The sequence below is a fragment of the Apteryx rowi genome, unplaced genomic scaffold, assembly GCF_003343035.1.
Source record: "Apteryx rowi isolate R43461 unplaced genomic scaffold, aptRow1 scaffold_514, whole genome shotgun sequence".
Lineage (NCBI taxonomy): Eukaryota > Metazoa > Chordata > Aves > Apterygiformes > Apterygidae > Apteryx > Apteryx rowi.
The window spans coordinates 536,865-558,134 of NW_020450777.1; the positions used below are offsets into that span (position 1 = coordinate 536,865).

Genomic DNA, 21,270 nt, shown 5'->3' on the forward strand with positions numbered 1-21,270 from the left:
GGCTTCTGCTTCTCCCTTCATTTTTTCATCATACACTACAGTGTTGAATGGAGTGAATCAAGTTCTGTGAAGACACTGCATGCAGCCTTTGTGAACAGTCTATGTTAAATGCCTGAGGCTTCAGAAAGAAAAGAGGTTAAACAGGCACTTCCATCAAGGTTGAATCCTGACACAATGTTAAGGTGAAACAATGGCTGTGTTTTCCTACAGACTTTACAAGCRATTGCATGAGGAGATGTCGCAACTCAGACTTAACATTCTCCCAGTTGTTCAGCTTTTGTGATTATCTGGACAAAAGCAATCAGCAAGAATGTGAACCTCTCTGAGGCAAATAAGTATCTTAGGTACTCCTTACTTCGGATTCTTACGGCATCATGATACAGATTTTTTTTTTTTTTTTAACAGCCAGGTGATTTATGGTTAAAAATTTTAGATTTTGGACCAAACCTAATAAAGGTGTCATAATTGGAAACTCTTAGAATTTTACCATCGTGCTTACTGAACTTGAAATTGTTATCTATTGCATTTACAAACTCTTTCCAGACAATAAAAGTAAATAGCTTAGGAAAGCAAATACTTCAGCTCCATCCTGGGAGAATGAAAAGCAATGCTGATGGTCAGGACAGTTCCATCCTTCCTACCAAGGAAACTGTGAAAGGCATATGCTCCAGCCCCAGAGTTACGATCTGGCAAAAAATTCTTAAACACTACCCACCAACACTAGACTGTGTATATGAGGAGCTCCAAAGCAGAAGTGCAAAACAGTTACCATGAACAGTTCTCATTCTTTCCAGTACAATGTACCACAGTTGCTCAGAACCCTATCCTGAAGGCAGAAAGCCTCCTAGAGATTTACACTAGCTTCAGCAAAGGCACAAACTCCTGCTGATGAAAGGGTCAAGGAGACCAGAATTAGAGAGGCTGGAATTCAAGATCCGGAGTTTATAGGTTTTCCAGACTGCTTTCCTAGGAGCCTCACAGGACGCTGCCCTAACAAGCTCTAAATTGAAGATTATCTAATCCCGACTTTACCTACACCTGCCAGCACAAAGAAATCAAATGTTTGAAATTCCAGTATTTTAAATGTCACAGAAGCACTGACGAGGTTTTGTGTGTTTTTTGGTTGTTTTTGTTGTTGATTTTTTGCAATTAGGGCAGTAGTTGTACTAACACATTTAAGTAAAAGTGGTTGGTAAATGATGAGAATGCTCTTAAACTGCTGCCTGTGTACATATGTGTATGTAGGGGATGACACAACAGAGCTTACAAAGATCAGATCATCATCAAGGGTTCTAAAAAATGAAATTCCAGCTAATTCTTCAAAATATAATCATAAATACTCTTAATATTTCAAAAGATAAAAAGAATTTGGTAAATGGTAAGATCTTCTGCAACATTGAGTGTTGCCTCTACTGCAACTGATGTTTGCAAAGGCAAAATGTCAGCTCCAATTAAACTGCAACAAATAGATAAATCTCTCCAAGAATGATCCCATGTATCTCAAAATTTCAAAAGAGGAAAAGAACTCTTTCTAAAATAAAAAGTAAGTTTTAGATTATTATCATCTAACAAAAACAACAAAGCTACCCATAACACAGAAGACTAGATATGATACAAAAAAAGGGAGATGATGGCTTTTAATGCATCTCATCTGAAAATGGTGTTTCCATTACACAGTTTATGTACAATTTACAGTCTGCTGCATCTGACTATGACTCCGATTCAGCTAGTACTATTGAACAATGGAAACTCCGTCCTCAGTTTTGAAACAATATGATAGAACTGCATGTTTCCTATACCTGTTTTAGCATTAGATATTGCCTCAAAAATGTTTGTTCAATAACACAGTTTTCAACATAGCAACCCTTGCAGAYAACTAACCTTACTGTAGTGAATGCACACCTGCGCTGACTTCTCAAAGCAAAAAGTATGAACATTTGCAACTTTTTAAAAATTAACATCAAAACAATAAGAATGCTACTGACCAATGTTATCTTTCTTTAGAGCCTAGAAAATGATAATATATTTAAATTAATTAGCATTAAGTTCATAGCTCTAATGGATGACTTCTTCAGAATACAAGTTTACCATACTAAAATTCTGAACTTACAGGCACGAGAACCACAGCCATTCAATTTCACTGTTTGTTAAAGAGAAACGGATGCTGATGAAATCAAACTTCAGTAATTAAAAGGATTCCTTGGGTATACGGCCCAAGTGACTGCAAAGGCAAATATTTTTTACCTACTAAAGATTCATCTTGAGATCAGTTACATCTCCACTCCTACTTAACAAAAGGAGTGATTTCCTTTAAGCGTATGGCACATAAGACAGGGGAAGAACTCCTAGCATCAAAATTAATATCACCATACCCAACCTATAAAGAAATTTCAGACTAATGCAGGTCAACATTCACATGAAGTTCGGCATTTCTACAGCTACCATACTCTTCTGCTAGCTCTGAGATGAAGCCCTTTTCCTCACACTCAAGTGGAAAACTTGCCCTAGCCTTTCGTGTTGCTATAGTTCTAATCTCCTTCCTTGGAGAGGCTGCTTCTCCCACTGAGAGAAAAGATACGACATACACTGAACTATTTTAACATACCGGAGGATTCACAAAAGAGAAAGCCCTTAAGAATGCCCAGTTGCAGGAAAAACTATAACCAGAGTTTGCATATTATTACACACAACTGCAAGGATCAAAGCAACAGGATAACAAAGCTTCTATTCCACAGTAGTAAAACTACATTTTATGAACTTACAGTGGTAACAACCAAGGTCCTCGTAACAGTAGCATAGTGAGGACTGGTTTGCAATGCTTTGTAATGTCCTATAAAGAATTCAGGAAACGCTGTGATCTACAGGGTCAGCCCTGGTAACTTTGGTATAACCTCAARGTTTGAAAATAACACTCACAGCTCCCTTGCTGGAAAACCATGATTTGCAGGGCATAATGAAGATCTGATTGCAGATTTTTTACATGAGAGGAATTTGGGGACATTCTTCTACAAAGCTACCACAAAGATCTGAAACAGTGGAATTTTTCTGAAAACTGGACATTTTCTGAAACTTATGGTTTGAAGTATGTTGCTGCAGATCATTTCCTGAGGGAATGACACCCCACAGATACACTCCACACTTCATACTCGGAACCTAAACAATACTTTATTTATCTTAAGGCCCTGATCTTTATCATTAAAGGACTCGGTTAGTTCACGGTCCTCTTTGTTCAACATGTCACCTATGCTCCAGAGGAGGCTCCAATTAACAGAACCTTGCGCTGATCTAAACGGTAACCAGTAAAGAAAAGTATACCTATTAAAAACCACAGAAAACAAAACTATGTCTTCTAATCTTTACTAGAAAGGTTAGAATGTTTCTATTTACAAGAGCTTTTCCTTAAATAATATGCTGGTAATTTCTGCTAGGAGTGTTTTGATAAACATGAAAAGCAAAGATTAATAAATAAGCTTAATAAAAGTCATAAGAGAAGGAGAAGTTGAAAAGATTTACATTTGTTACTACTTAAAATTGAATTTAAAATTTATGACGCAGCTGCTACAGAAGTATCACAATCCTGTTCAGAATACAAAATATATATTATTATATAAATCTTATATATTATATAATATATAAGTCTTATCTACAATTAAATTACAGAAAGTCTAATGTTACAGGATCAAAGCTATTTTATGATAAGGTCTCCTATAACTAGGCARTGAAGATAAATAAATGAAGTAACTATAAGACAAAAATGATTATATGGATCTAGAAAGAGTCCAGAAACATAGAATATCACACACAAATCTCTTAGCAGCATGGTGCGTAATAATAAAGGATTTTCTCTTGGATAAGAAACAARTGCAGTTTTTTAGAACTTCTTAACAAGCATTTGAGATTGGTGTCTTGTTATATAAGATAAGTTGCAAGCTTAATGTGTCTTGCTTTTTGCTCTTAAAAAAAAAAAAACACGTTCATAAGAATACAAAGAACGACTATGCTCATCCCAAGTGACTGTGGCCAGCACATTGAAAGGCTTTTTTTTGCCTTTGCCAGTGACTTCCATAACAAAAAGAAACAAAGCAAGGATTTAACAAAAGAAGAATTTGATGCGGATTAAGAGAACTATACAAATTTCCTTCCCATGTATAGAGCAAAAACAATTTGTTAAGGAATATATAATCATCCCTTTGTTATTGTTTAAAAATAGACTACCATTGAATGTGAACAGACAATTAGACATTTGGATACATTGTTGGGGGGGGGGGGGAAGCATCTGAACTCTATCTTGAACTCTCCAAAGTCCAGACAGAACTGTTCTGATCTCTTGGACAGATACCATATATTCCCTACCTAGAACTGCAAGAAATCCAAATTGCTAACAACAATCAATATCATCTTTCATAATCACATGACCAAGCACCTGAGAGCAAGAATACCTTAATTAACCARGTCATGACTCTGAAGTTATGTAGCAATTACACTGAAACAGAAAGATGAACAGGTTAAATGAACACTACTGATTAACACTGCCCAAGAAGCTAAAACATTTAAAGACAAATGGGAGGTATATCTGTATACATAGTAAACTAAATGACTAAAAGTTTAATTTCAATTAATAAAAACATATTTACAATTCTCTCAGCATAACATCCTAGGAATTTATTTTCCAAAAGCACATTAGTCCCAACATCAGATACGACTCCTACTAATTTTCTTATGTATTTGGTTTACAAAGCAAAGATTATTTTATTCATTGCAGATCTAGAATAATAAAAAGGACTTGTGAACTATATAGAGCTAATCTTCAATAAACTACAAACATTAGCACAAATCAATTGACTAAAATTGAATTAGCTACCTGAAATCCAGGCTTCTCCGTAGATCTCCTTGTTACTGAAGGAAGGCATCTTTACAGTAATTCAAACCAAGGAATTTTTAATTTTTATACTTCGGTGAAAAATCTTGTTTAAACACAACACTTCTCACATTTACTTAAACTGTCTCCATATAACTCCAAGATCTGCTAAAGCAGTCTACATAAAATCACTCATACTATGCTGAGTAACAACAGTCTTGGATGCCTGTGCAAAATATTTGATGTATCAACAGATGCTTGACACATAAATTCCTATTTTCTCATAGCAGATGAAAACAGCAAACAGAAACTATTAACCCAGCTGCAAGGCATTTTTCATTTAATTCCTCAAGCTATCAATAGTGTTCCTTGAAGACACTATCTAAATAAAGTTCTAAGCAAACAGTTCCGGAAAAAAAAAAAAAACCATAATGGGAGGTTTGCTGCTTTACTCTATTACTAGCAATGTCTTCATTACTTATATATATATATAGGCACTGGTTTCCAGCCACTGAAGCTGAATCTAGATAATTAAACATTTATACTATCCCCTGCAGTGCCATAATGTCTAACTGTGCTCAAAGAGTCCTAGGTGTGCTGTTACACACCTGGGACTGAAACAAGGGATTTGCTGAGCTAACTTTGATAAAGGTCTACACCTGGAACTTAATAGCACATGATATGGTTTCAGAATATTGCAACAGGTGGCAAATATAACTTAATGCTCAAGAACTGTTTAGTGTTCTGGTTCTGCAAGTGYGAATAGCTTTAAATTTAAACAGCAAAAATGAAAGAGAAAATTTTTGGTGTGATAACAGTATATATTGTTAAGTTGTTTTCATAGCTATTTTAAAATAGACTTATTTTAAAATGCATATATAAGACTTTTAAAATATCTTGAGGAAGGAATGGAAGGAATCTGTATGATTCATTTACTATGTGCAATCTTTATCAGAACTCCAGGCAAGTTTAAATCTGAAAGTTTAATACGATGTTTGTACAGCAACTACATTTTATTATAGGTCACATTGTGACCATCTTCAAAATACTGAAAGCAGAAAGCTAGGTAGCACATTTTTGAATAAAGAACATGATATGACTGTACAATTAGAGAAGTTTCCACAAAGAAAAAAGCAACTGATATTTAAATATATTTATGGAGAGGCCAATTTATTAGTTTTGCAAGCCAATTCCAGGAAACAGAAGAGAGAAGAACTGTGGGTTTTCACTACTGTGTTTGTTAAAAGCACGTTCTGTTACTGGAGGTACATTCTCGAGTGATGAAGGAAACAAGAGTGAGCTTTGAATGCAGAAAGATAAAGGAGAGCAGCTTAGACAAAGGGACACATGAGAAATAAGATCAGAGAGCATGCTAGAACAAGTGGCTTAAGACAGGAAGGGCTAAGTTGACAACTCTCCGAATTACTTTTAGAGATCCCAATCTGAAAGACAATACTCAAGAGCTGAGGAAAATCATTAAGCTTCCTGCAGCTTAGAGATGTTTCAGAAAACTATCCTAAATAACAGCTGGAACAGGAGACTTTTTTCAGAGGTATTCTAAGTTTACGAAATATTTTACTGTTTTTGTGAACCTCTTTGTAAAAAAGTTTTTTTCAAAATTTCAGTAATCAAGAACTTAACATTCTTTTTTGTTAAGAAACATATCCATTAGAGCATATGCAGCCCATGAAAAACTTGATGAGAATCAGTGATAAGGCACGAAGGTCAATCTGAGGCCAGTGTAAAGAGCAGGATAAGCATTTACCCAAACAGGTATTTTCCAATAGCAAGAGGGCAGCAGTAGGAGGAACAACCCATGACTCCTCAAATACTGGTTGTCACACAGGGGCAATGCTAGGTGAGAAAGTTTGAGGACACACAGAAGGCACAGCCCTGCAACATAGATGGTTTAGAAACAATAGGATTCTTGGCAGGGCCCAGGACCTGTTCAGAGAGGGAGAAGTAAAATGAGAAAAACTCTCTCTTTTGTCTGACAGTTCAAGTGAAATTTCCACCAAATGTCAAGAACATTCTCAGCAACACTTTGGTCTTTCCTGACTGGAGTAATAATACTCATTACTCTGAAATATGGTGAAGGAAAACTGGGGAATAGGAAATTTTATCTAGGGTAAGACAAAGGGAAGGAGGGAAAAAATAAGGTCCTATGCTTTTTTATCTTTTTTTAAATAAAATTTTATATAGAATGGTTTTATTGAGATTAATTTGCTGAAAGTCACTGGTATTGTCTGAACTCAGCCTGTCTAGAAATTTCAAAAATGATTAAAACCTGTATGCTTGATCAGTCAAGTTAGTAGGGGGACTAACCTAGGAAACTATTCAGTATATATGTTCAATTTTTCATTTGTTTAGAGGAGTCTTTGGAGGAATTTAGCAAAAAAGATTCTAAGTTTCTTAAGAGTAGTGAATGTTGGAGACCCGATTTTTAAAGACTAACTATTTGTCTGTGTCTTGAATATTTCAAAATGCGTAACATTAAACAGGTAGAGGAACTACTCCAAAAAAAGTGTTAAATGTTTTATTCACTCCACAGAGGAGATAAAGACAGAACAGGGAGGAAGCTTCCTAGTTTTGTTGTGCATGGGTTTATCCTGTATTATAAATGATCTGTTGAAGGCTTTGATTTACCTGTAGCGGTTTAAAACAGATTCCCTAAAAACAAATTCCTGAACCTGCTAAAAGAGCTGAAAGAACAGAGAAAGTACTCTACCAAGGGCAGGCCACTGAAATACCTATTTCATGTCACAATTCTTTATTTGATCATGCAGAAAAATAAAGCTAACAAAAGGAAAACAATTCTTACAGCTTGAGGTGCAGCTCTGTGTTAAAATCTGTGAGATTAATACAGAGTAATTCAGAGTCTTTCTTTGATGGACATCCGGTCAGGCTCCAGCATCATCAGTGCTCTTTCAGGAGACTATTCCTCCTAGCACTGAATGAAGGGGCCACAAGGAAATTAAAGTGAGGACTCCCTCTCACTAGCAAGATAATAAAGAAATAATGGTTTCTTTAAGCCGCCCTCTCTCCTTCAGCTTTTAAAAAACAGACCCTCTGCATATATCTGTCTCTCACAAACACACACACATACATCGTCTTTTTGCTTCAGTTGGGTACAATTCTATGACAGCCAACCAGAAACTGCATTCTAACTTCTGAGATAAGAGAAGAAACAGATTCCATGATCAGCTACGGGCATTACCTAATCCAGAAAAAGGTTTTCCCTCACTTTCAGAATTACCAAGGTACGGCAGCAGCGATCAACAACAACAACAACAAAAATTGTTGCAAAAAATGTTCCCACGTAATTTAATAAAGTTGCACCTAACTTGATCCGTAACAGTGGTCTTTCTATCTCTGTACCTGGGGCAGCTATTAAACAAAGAATAACAAATTAAACAAAGAGTAAGAAAACAAACACTTGAAAAACATGCATTGATATATCTAGATTTCAAATGTCCATAACTTATAGGGGTTTTATCAAAGTTTCTAAAAGTCAGATTATGACCAGTCAAGTGAAGGAACATAAACCAGATGGAATGGTGTTTTCTCCTGCCAGCTATTTCCAAAAACTTCTTAAATTATGATTGCTTACTTGTTTTCTCCAGAAGTACTGATGACTATTTTAAAGCCAAGGCTTCCCAGCAAAGGGACGTAATTTGGTTTAAATTCAGGTTAAATTTGAGGCAAAATTATAATATTCTATTATTTCTTCATTTTCTATTATTTGCAGTGAAGATACATTTTTACCCAAACTCTATCGCACTTCTTAATTCCTTATTTTTTGAATCTGACCTTCCATGATTTTCAACTATATGGCCATATATTTTCAGTATTAAAGCTAATGGTGTTGCTCATTTTAATAAAGTAATTTAGTTAGGAACATAATTTTCGAAATCCAAGTAAAGGGAACGTGATCTTGTGAATCTTTATCTAAGGAAATACATTCATTTTCATTTAGCCTTAACTGACTTCAGTTCTTCAAGCAATATTTGTCTACCTCATAGTCACATTTTGATTGATTGAATAATAGTGACACAATTTCAGAAAATTCTGTAAAATGTACCTTTGCTATTTAAAAAAAATAAAAATATAGAATCTGAAAAAATTCACTAAACACATTATTCTTCATCAAAAAATTGTCAATTATTCTTAACTGTTTCCTTCTGAGAGATATCTTACTCTTTTATAACTTAACATAAATTATTCCTTTCCAGGTACACTGGCCCTCCATTTTGCAAAAAGGACTGTTTTATATACTGTGATACCAGTCCAACGCATGGCTGGGATAACTGACTATATGTGGGAAGAGGCACAGTAAGACTTTTCCTCCCACATGACTATCAGTATCTAAATTCTCTTCAATGTATGTTTAATGGTACAATACAATAGAGTCAGAGTTCACGTTCAACTCCATTCCCCACGATCATAAACAGCAGAACTAGACTGGCATATGATTGTCCCACACACTCAACACCAAGCGCTGTCCCAGCTTTTCTCTATAATCTTCATCAAAAGGTCTGACAAGATTTTTGAAGAGGACATACTGAAATGTCTTTCTACTCTGTAAGTCCTCACAGACCTATATAAGATCCCCGTAGATCTATCTAACAGCACACTAGATGATTGACTTTGCCAACCTATGTTTACTAAGCACAGAATATGTCTCTTAGATACTGGAATTTCACACCTCCTCTACCAGTAGTATTAAGGATACTCTGAGTGGGTTAACCTACTAGTAAACATTTTATCACATAAAATTGAAAAAATTCCTATTTATATTGGGGTATTTGTTTTGAGCATATCTCAGTGCAATACACTGAGAGGTTTTTAACAATACTTGCAGCACTAAAAGAGCAAGATGAAGACACTGCTGTCCCTACTTCACAATGCTTGTGGTCAAGAAAAAATCTGACCTAAAATAGGCATTGTTCCTTCTGCCTTTATAACTCCTAAAACATCTATTTCGAAATCAGCAAAACCTAAAAGCCATATGAAGCACAATCATTAATTATGGAAAAATCTAAATAGGTAATTAGCTACAGAAATTCCTGTCCCTTCCCTCCCCGGGGAGGACATTCACATGAGAAAACTAGATATTCACATACTCTTATTACTGTACCTTCCTACACTCATTTTTTTTCAAGTGAATTTAGAATTTGCTACTGCAAAAACATATACAAATGCCTCATGGACATTAGCTGTTGGATTGACTACCAGAATACTGTTAATGTACATCAATTACTTACAAGATTACACTGAAAGAATAAATTCTTCAAGGAGAAAATAGCTCTAAACATCTACTTTTTGTACTCTACAGAGACCTCTGTATTCTAGGAACTGGGAATATTTCATGGATCTTGTGAGTTCATAACCGTTTAATGGTAAGGCAATCTAAACAGGCAGGCCAAAAGGAAACTATGTTATGCTCTAACAGATTGGGGGACCCACATGTGACCCACCACAAAGGCTGTTTGCCCTGTGTGCATTCACTGGGTGCCTATAAACTGTAAAGAATTTTTTAGTCCATCTAATACAGAAATTTACTTGACAAGCATTACAGAGCATGTTGGTTTTGAGACTGCAATTCATTTTAGAATATATTAGAGATTTTCATGGAAGAGCAGATTTACATTGGCCCAGATACTTTCCTCAATTGTATTTTTTAACAATCACATTTGATTTGGTTCTAAAATATACTGAAATACATCCAGGCTTATTCTCATATTAAGCTTTATACTACCTTTCCTAAACATAGCTAAAATAAAACTGGTTATCTATTTTAGGTGTAATATTAGCAAAATAAACACAAAATGTAAGTGACATGCATAACTTTTAACATTATTTCAACGTTATGCTCAATACAATATGTGCACTACATTTTTGGAAGGCCTATATGTAATTTAATTTTAAAGTAAGTTAACTACTAATGGATAACTCCATGACATTCCTAGTATACTCTTGTATGTATAGAATAGATATGTTTTCTTAATGATTACTGATATCTAATTGTATTGCCATTAAAAACCAAAACTGAACTAGCATGTTAAAAAAATTTTAGAAAAAAGCTAAAACATTAAGCACATATGTATTAATGATACAAACATAGCTACCACAGGGGACAAAACTGATTTTAATAAATTCATGCCACTTTGATAAAATTCCTTTGTATTTTTGTAAGGAAAACACTTCTGAGCCAATTTTCTATTTAATTTTTTTTAAAACTGTGCACATATCATATTGCAAAACTAAAGGAAAAGTAGGGGCATGCTTACAAAATTTGCAAACAGAGAGGAATATCATGCATAATGTCCACAACAACTCACAGATTATTAATATGTTATGTGAAAAACAGGTAAGCGTTTCATGCCAAACTTTGCTTTCATTTTAATGATAGTAACTTCCTTGCCTTCAGCAGGAATTACACCTCTGTAAATGAAAGCAAATGTAGGCCAGGAAATAAGTCTACCCATAAAAGAAAAGAACTTTAGACAGAAAAAAGGCTCTAACCACTTTGTCCTCCTGGAGTTCATATCCACGAAAGCAAGAAAGAAAGGACAGAAAAAAGACAAAGAAGGAAAGAGTCACTTTCATTCTGAAAGCAAGCAGTATTATTTGTTAGCAAAATAAACAAATTTCAAAAGAAATTAATGTATCTTTCTTATTTCCTCTAAAAATGAAGAAGATCTAGTGAAAAATACTTCATTTTAATCATCTTCTTAATCTTTTTATGGGTGAAATTATGAAGATTTTATATGTCAGATTAAATATTTGTACAAAGAAAGCTGCACAAAAAAAATCATTTTCATAAAAATAATCTGGGAGTCAAGTCCTAATTACCTTAATAAAAGAAACAGGGCACCTCATAAAAAGGATGCAGAATGTAGCGCTATATGCCTTGGATGCCAGTACTGCAAATGATTACCATGAATCAATCCTTTGCACTTGCACAGAGTCCAGGGACATGAAGGATATTCATTTAATATAGCTAGAAATCAGGCGTGCATAATGACATAACTACACATTATTCACTCAGTGGCTTTTCAAAATATTAGACCTTTAGCGCATAGGGAGACAGAGACTGTCTCAAGTGTTTACTGCATGTCATGTCAGATCTATATTATCTCATACTTTTTTTCATACCGATAAATACAAATGCTACCACTGAGTACTATTTTCCGTGAAGGAATTGTCTTTTAGCTGTTTAAAACTGTAAATGGAAGAATACTTTAGAAAAACAAAAATATTCAAAATGGCTTCTATCAAAATAATTTCCCATTTTTTGTGAATGATGAATAACAATAAATGAACAGTATTTTCTAGTACCCCAATTTCACATGCCAACACACAAACTAAATCTAAGCATGCACTTAAGCATTTAACTGTGTGAAGCATTTAATAATTGCTTACCAGAAGGAGCAATAACTTATTTTATAACTTGTTGTTCAGATACCTATATGRCATATAACTTTGTGCTTTTGTGCTCTTACAAGAGTTTTAGGTTCCCCCCAATATCAGAGATACTAACAAACAGGAGAGAATACAGCAGAGGGCAGCTAAGATGGTCAGGGGACTGGAGCACATGATATACAAGAGGAAGCTGAGGGAGCTGCGCTTCTTTAGCCTGAAGAAGGCTGGGGGCTGGGGAGAGGGAAGAGGGAAACTAATTTCCATCTTCAACTACTTAAAGGTGAGCTATAGAGAAGGCAAAGCCAGACTTTTCTTGGAGGTACACAGCTGAAGGACAAAACGCAACAATCAAGGGATTAGACCAGATTTAAGAAAAAAATATCACAAGAGTAGGTTAAGCACTGAAACAGGTTGCCCAAATAGATTATGGAATCTCCATCCTTGGAGATTTTCACAATTCAGCTGGCCGAGATCCTGAGAAACCTGACCTAACTTTGAAGTCAATCCTGCTTGGAGCAAGATGTTGGACTAGATACCCTCCAGAGGTCCCTTCCGACGTAACTTATTCTATGATTCTATGATATTCTATGATATATGGTAGTAAAAGTTGAAAGTATTTTCAAAGATGCTCCCATTTTTAGTGGCATTCTCAGTTATACAGATATGAAACATCACTGAAAGCTACCTAAATCACAGCACTTCTAAGCACTATCACTCTGTGTGCAAAGACATACTTACTCATTGCTACTTTCCCAACAGGGCTTCCTGTCCCACTGCAGTAAGAGTGGCAGGAGCTGCTCACAGAAATTGTGAATGCAAACAACTAGTGTCTCCATCTCCTATCCTCACCTTGGGAGAAATAATCTCTACTCCTCAAAAGCAGCATAATCCACACCCAAGTATCTTTAGCATGGAGACAAAGAAATTTTTGAGATGGTGACTGTCTGATCAGGTAGCTTTCTTTTTGAATGTCTCTCAGCCACAGGAAGGGGTAAGTAAAAGCACAGAAGAGCAATTAGGTCAGAATAATCCAGGTCCCCCATTTAGGGAACTACATAGGTGTTAAGTACTGTGTTCAATTTTAAATCAAAAGAAAACTTGATAAAATTAAATAAATGCCTAGAAGATACACTGGTAAGACTTAATTTCGAAAATAGCACATACTGAAAAAGTCAAAGATTTTCTATACGTGAAACTGAAAAAAGGTAAAGTAGTAGGTTTCACACAAAAATGGGAAACAGACACAGTGACATTTCAAAACAGGAAATAAGCAACATCTTTAAAGCATAGTAAAATCAATAATGAAATGAGAAAGGTGAATAGTAAGTAGAAGAGGTTAAAAATTATGCAAACTTAACAAAGAGTCAAGTTCCTTAAGAAAACAAATTTTGAGTTGAAAACTATCTTTATTATTTGATTCTTTTACAAATACCTTAACTTACTGTCATACCCACCTAGGCTGACTGTTTTTTGAAGCAGAATTCTCTGTTCCTAGCACATTTCTTTTTAATGTCTTAGTAACTTTCAATATCTAGCTATTTACCTCCAGTTTTTCATATTCTCTACTGCACCACTACCCCTGAAATTTTAAAACACACTATGAGTAAGACCCATAATATTTCAAGAAACTGCTTAGAAACTATGTTATTTTATAACTGTTAATTCCTTATAATGTCTACTCCAGACTATCCATAATTTGCTCATTTTATAGCGTGTAGTGTTATGTGTAGTGTTCTTCTCAAAGACACAGTGATGCACAGGGCAAGAGATAACAGTTAACACTAGATGGAACATAGGAAATTCAGACTAGATATAAAGAATTTTTTTTACCATGAGATGGGTCAAACACTGGAAGAGATTACACAAAAGGTTGTCGAATCTCCATCCTTGGAGATTCCAAACTCAGCTGGGCAAGGCCCTCAGAAACCTGATCTAATTGGACGTGCTTTGGACAGGAGGTTGGACTAGATGATCTCTAGAGGTCCTTTCCAACCTAGGTATTCTATGATACTTTGTCCTCAGCCATTAAGAAAATATGCCTATATTAGCCCTTATTTAAATAACTTTCTCCTATATACAATACACCTACATATATTTAAAAATCCTCCTTTGTCATTGATATGGATTTCTTTCCCAATTTTATCTGTATTCCAAAAATCATGACTGATACAATTTATCAGACTCAGAAATAACAAATTTAAGAGACAGAAACAAATTCTGACTGTAAAGAGGAATAGAATAGTTTAGAAATTTTGAGATAGTGTTTCTAAGTAACTACTCTTGTGCTACTATGTTCTAATGTAAAAAGCTGCTGACTCAGAAATATTGATGTGGTAACACTGGTCTGTTCATTGTGTGTGCCATTTTGCCAAATCTTAATTTGTGTTCAAACCAAGAGTTTCCAACAATGAAACTTGACTTTAATCACAGAAAAGATAAAATATATACTAAATACATACTAAGAATATAAGCAAGTCGAACATACCAGCTCACATTTTCTAAAAACTCAAGACTATATTAGTGAAAGTCATGGCTGATCAGTAATTTTCATGTATCAAAATTATTATCATAGAGGAGTCTCATTCTCTGATAGCTTAAAGGATGTCCCAAAGTCCAAGCATCACTTAAGCAATCATTAAAATAATACATAATTACATATTTATAAAATACATACTAAAAGGAGAYTGAAGATCTCAGAAAATAATGACAAAATGAAGAGACCCTCAAATACTTCAATATATGAGTAGATGAAATGTAGCTTTCCAACATAAAATAATAATTCTAAAAATTGGTGCCATTGAAGGCAATTAAGACTCCATATCCTGTCATTCACACTGTGATCATCACAGTAATCAAATAGGACTCAGTTCAGGCACAATATACCTATGTGGAATAACTTTCAGGATGAAGAGACTCTTCAGAAGCAGGTTCTGAAATATAAAGATACATAAAGTCCAAGACAAGCAGTCATGTTTTACCAGGTAGCTAAGACTGCCTCCAGCACCTTAGCTGCCTTCCCCATGCTGATTCAAAACATTCTTCCATTTCACACCAGTACAGTGTGAGTAGCAATGTGACTGACCATACAAGAGACAGTCTAGTAAGCCACTTCATTAGCAAGCAGACATTTAGAAATGATTCCATTCAGTACTCAAAGAATTGATGCTAAAAAAAAAAAAACAACAACAAATTGGTCAGACTTTCAAGGAGTTTACTCTGTTCCATGTGAAATTCAAACACTTTCTTATATCAGTTTTGTGAGGAAAGGCCTTAACTCCATGAACATTCAGGCACACAAAAATGTTAGCAAAATGACTGGAATTCTATCCCATATTCAGAAGAAATCTAGAATGAGTCAGTATCTATACCTCATCCTTGAAAAAAATCTGTTAGAAGGTGGATTTGGCACTCAGATGCATGAGCTGAAAACCACACTTCAAGAAAATATTTTTTCAACYGAGAAATTTAAGCACAAAAATATGAAGTTGCCTAAAATTATCAGTTCTTTGGTTTGTCAGGATCATATTAATGTCTGAAGACAGACATTCCATTTCCATGCTGGCTCTGAAACAGAGTGAAGGGTTCAAACATGCCTAACCTCTGTCGAAGTTGATTGTGAGGTACTACAGGCTATCATCTGCTTTTTAATGAGGATCAAAACAGTTACCAAGTGAGAATAGTTTAAAATAGGTAAAAAGAATAACAGAAGTAGTTTCTGCAGTTGGCATTTGAAAGGAATGTTCATATTCCAACTTATTTCTAGCAAAATCACACGGTTCTCTTGAAGAATCAAGAGAACCCAAGGTATCGATACAGAAATGCCAAGACTCTGGATATCAGTTCTGCCAGGCACCAGTTTGCAAGAGAAGTTTAGAAGCTGGAAAGGAGTAACGTACCCTGGTTCAAAATGACTGTTGTGTCAGGCCTTTAATCTAAGTGGAGATGCAGCACTTTGAAGCACTGAGTTTTGCTGGGCCAGCACACTACTTCTGTAATGTTCAGGCACTGGCAGGGCTGGTGGCTTGGCCAGGAGAGGGAGCAGGGTGCCAAGGGTGACACGAGGCCGGCCGTGCCCTTGCTGACAACACCTCGTCCCGCAGCCCCTGTGTGAGGAGAGCAGGGCCGGATGCGGGATGGTAGCCAGGACCACCCCTGAGTCCGGGTCACTGACAGGTCCGTGGTGACGAGGCAGGGCTGAGGCCAGCTGGGAAGGTGAGTCTATGGATCAGGGTCAGCGAGGGACATGGTCAGGCACCGGCATGGCTGCAGCACAGCTCAGGCAGGGGCCGAGGCTGAGGGCCTGAGCTTAAAAGCAGCTCCCAGGTGAGCAGGTGAAGGTCCCCAGCAGGGCTCACGACAGCCCCTTCTCACACAGTTCTGTCCCAGCAGCCTGATCCCGGCCAAAACTGTGTTTGGGGTGGGGTCTCAAAGGACTGTGACATACACTAGCTGAACTGAGGTCCTGCTAAGTTTGGGTATAACTTTAGAAGGAATAAAGAGACTGCCCACCTCAAATAAATTAGAGCTGATCACTGTTTAGAGATGTCTTACAATCATAGGTGTTCACTATGGTCATTAACATTTTCCTATAATCAGGACAAGATTTCAGATTCCACATGCTTGAAGTCTTTAATGTATATGATATTACCAACTCCATTCTCTTCATGGAAAGACTAAGATGTGAAATTCATCGCAATTAGAATGATAACATTTATAGTCCAGTTGTAAATTTAGAAGTTCACTTCTAGATAGGAGACTGTCTTCAGAATAATTCATCAGCCTGAAATGGTGGTGTTCCTTACTTTCACTGAGCTACCTGCACTGCGATTCTCTGAGAAAGATGTACGTAGAAAGATTTTACGGGTATTACAAGCTCTAAACTGAAAAAACAAACTCAAAAAACTATTGTTTAGAGAAACCCTTTTCATCAAGTTTGCAATGTCCTTTGTCTCTTCTAGAGAAACGCAGAATAAAACCATGTCTCATAAGGATCAACTTATTTGTATGTGACAGGAATTCACTCAGTTTAACCTAAATCCTAGTGATTTAAAAACCTTGATTGTGGCAGACTAATTCTTTGGTGCCTGACAATTTTCAATAGAATGAAATGGATTACGCATCAGCACAAGCAAGCCAAAATTTCATTTAATTCATTGTGAATGCATATGGATGGTCATGCCATAGATCATGTAGTTAGATCTGACAAAGAAGAGAAGAGCACTTCAAGGTCCTCCAGAAAGCAAATGTATACTCAGACAAATAATCAGAATGCAAAGTTCCCTACTCATATCTTGTGTGTTTCACACACACTTTCTGGGTGTGAACACACAGAAACAACTGACCAACTGAACATCTCTTAGTTTTCATGTTCAAAGAGAAAGAGATAAGAATGTTTTAGCTGCTACAACTGATATCAGGTCACCAAACATCCTGAAAGAAGGTATTGAACATACTTCAAATTAAGATTTCAGAACAAGTACTGTTTCCTTTCCCTACAAGTGAAATCTTGGTTCAGTGAAACAGCATTCTGAGCTGCTGAAAATTATATTCATTGCACATGAAGTTGTATGCATCTGAAAGCTGAAAATGTCCAGTATGTTAGCATTTAATTTTCTCAGCTGCATAAACCTCTTTCTTCTGCCTACTGCCTCCTTCAGTGTGCATTTCCCTATATCAGTCAATATACAATTACAGAGGAACAATTACTGCTTACCGTCATGTTTCTTTCAGAAATGCAGTTTTAATCAAGCTGATATTTTTCATAAACATCAAAGATGTTGGTTCAAGACCCCTTACATACATGAGATTCAAACCCTCATCCTGGTGAATACTCCTATCACTAAGGTAATAGTCAGGAGCATGGAAGCAGCAATACCACCATTATCAATTACGGTTTTTTGTTCTAAAAGGAACTCTGACATAATGTTTATTTCTGTACAACCTGAACTGAACTTTAATGACTATATTTCAGGCACTGTATCTAAACTGAAAAAAGGATAAATCATCCAATCATTCTGGGAGCCCAAATTAATTCTGTGCGCAACCCACATGTCTTCATTCACAGCTTTATATGCAGGTATATCTGCAAAGTAGAGTTGAGTCTTAGTGGACTGTTAAGAGCTATTTGCCTACTCACAAGATCTGATTTGTAAAGTCTTGTAATGTTGCCAAACACTACCCAGCTGAGAACTCTCAAAGGCATTTTCCAAATCTAATTATCTCATACTACTCAGGCAACAGGCACTGTCTTCCAAATGCACTATCATCACTGACACTACGGAYAGCTATAGTGCAATATCCCATGAACCTGAATCTTTCCCACTGTCAGCGATGACTTTATGCAGCACACTGTAAGATGAATACATGGTTAAAGTGYCCTACTGACTAGGAATTATCTAGTTGAGAGGATTTAGATAGTGTGAGTCCACTTTACCCCCTTCAACAAGACAAACTAAATGAGGAAAATATCCCATTCAATATGAATATGGATGCTTTGGAAATTACTAACAAATGCTTGTTGCTTGTATAAGTTTCCAAAAAATCTGTAGCTGAACTCTTATCTTGGCCTTGTTATCTTTACTTAAAAAGGCCATTCTTCTTCTTACTGATGATTTCTTGGTACTGTAATAGTGGCCAAAGACTACATTAAGAATAAAAGTCTTTACATTTGATGTTATACAAACTTACAAAAAGACACTCCAGTCCTCAGAGAAAGTATTGTATAAGTTAAGACAAGTCTAAATAGCAGCAAGCAATAGAAGGATGAAAACAACAAAAACAAAGCCATACGAACAAGAGAACAGCAAAATGTGTCACTTAATTACTCAAATTTACTTTCTTACTTTCTCTTTAAATGTATCTGGAGAGGGAAATTTGCCATGATTATGACAGGAGAATCAAGATTAGTTTCTATGATGAAAGATCAGAAAGAAAAAAGGCAAGGGTGAAAGGACAAGAAGAGAAACCCACCAAGAAATATTCAAACCAAGGGATACTATCTTGGAGCCTTTTGATTTACCAAAAGTTCTAAAAGAGATCTACTAACTAGAGCCTCAAGGCTTATAAGTAGTAACTATCCTTTGTAGCCTTTGAAACAGAACTGTTCTTTGCAATTCTTCATCTTCTGAGATGTATGCTGCTTACACTGGCTTGTTCTAAAGTATATAGAAGCAGAAGCTGGTGTCAATGGGACGAATTTGGCTGGAAACTTGATATTATGAAAAAGATCACAAACAGATCAAACAGCTCCATCAAAGAACATTTTGGAGTCATTCAGTTTTAGAAGAAACTAGCAAAAGGAACAGTCAAAAGGGTAAAAAGCTTGCAGGAGACACAGAGATTCTTTAAAAATTACCTTAAGCAAAGTCCAAAGCAGATGCATACAACCTGCCAGACAAAGTCTACAAAGACCAAAGAAAATCTAGGACAGTTAGAACAGGAGTCTATTAGAAGTCATCCTTCAAAAAGCTGGGGTTTATCCAAATAAGGAAAATAGAAAAGAATGAATTCTGGTAAGTTATAATAAGGTAAACCAAAAATAATTTTCATGGAATAATGTATAGAAGCAGAAAATACATCAGAAAAAAGGACACTGCCAGAGATGGGTCTAAATTAAATCTTTTGTATCACGCTCACTGTGATTAGAGAGATACTTACTCCAGAACCCTACTTTATGAAGAATGAACCAGATGATATACTTCAAATGGATATTGCCAAAAAAAGTTGTCAAGTTAATCAACAAAACAGTAACAAATTTTTAGAATCAGATAATATTCAACGTAAAGTCCTAAAAAACCTCAAGTGTAAACTATCTATTAACTGTAATACATAGTCTCATAGATAGATAAGAAGATGGTAAATATGATGCCAAGTTATTTATTTATTAAGGAATTTCAGAGTTTGATCAATCGAATAACAGACAAACAAATTCATAGAAACCAAAATATAAAATGAAATTTGGCAAGCATATGAATAAATTATAACACAATGTGGAAAAGTCAGAGTGGCTTTTGTAAAGGGAAGTCATGTCGGTTACATTTATTAGAATTCCTTCAAGAAGTCATTGAGCATGTGAATAAATGGGATCAGATGATATAGCCAAGCTGGACTTCCAGGCTTTAAAGAATCTCAGCTCCCACGGAACAGGAGTAAATTCATTCATGACAAAACTTAACTGGTTAAAAAACAAGAAGAAAAGAACAGGAATAAATCATCAAGGTTTTTTAATGGAGAGATATCACCAGTGGAGCCTCACAGGGATCTCTCTAGAGATGCTCTGCCCAGCATATTCATAAATGATCCTCAAAAGAAACGAATGAGAACTGGAAAAGTTAATTTATCATAGGAAGTTATCCATAGTAGTAGAACAAAAGCTAACTGACAAGAGTTGCAGAACAGACTAGCAGAAGTCGGCTTACAGAAAGAAAGATTTAGATTAGACAGTAAGAAAAGCTTTCTAAGGTGAGAATGGTGCAGCAGTGGAACAAACAACCTAAGAGGCTGTGGAAGAATCTCACCGGAAATCTGTCAAGAGAAGTTAGACAAATATCTGCCCAGTTCACATGATCCTGCCTAAGGATAGTCTAAATGAGGTCTGCAAACATCTCATTAAGAGATCAAGCCTTCCTCCAAAAGCTTTTTTTCTACGATTCTATGCATGTAGACATAATGACTCTGCAAATCAGTCCTGATTGCCTTTAATAATMAGATGAAATTAATACAGGAATTATTATATCCCTTATTACTGGTAACATGATCTAGTTAAAAAAGCAGTAACAATATGTGAGCTTACTGAAGACAAAAGGCACTACATGAATTTTAAAATTACCTTCTTAACAAAATTCTGTCATGTTCAAGGCAGTTTGAAAGATTTACACACAATCTCAGTTACTTTAGTCATTACAAAACAGCAGATTCTTTCATATTCTGTCAGCCAATATTTGAGTCCATTACTGATACATATATTTAAGCCTGCTTTCTCTGTGTTC

General features: G+C 35.7%; 1 protein-coding gene across 1 annotated transcript in view; it reads right to left on the bottom strand.

Moving 5' to 3' along the window:
* The window catches only part of RIMS2 (regulating synaptic membrane exocytosis 2), a 403,032-nt gene that overhangs the window by 379,627 nt on the left and 2,135 nt on the right, over positions 1-21,270 (bottom strand). Inside the window, exon 3 of the mRNA XM_026080279.1 lies at positions 11,384-11,395. Within this exon, the coding sequence (XP_025936064.1) occupies positions 11,384-11,395 (12 nt within the window). The remainder of the gene's footprint in view (positions 1-11,383; positions 11,396-21,270) is intronic.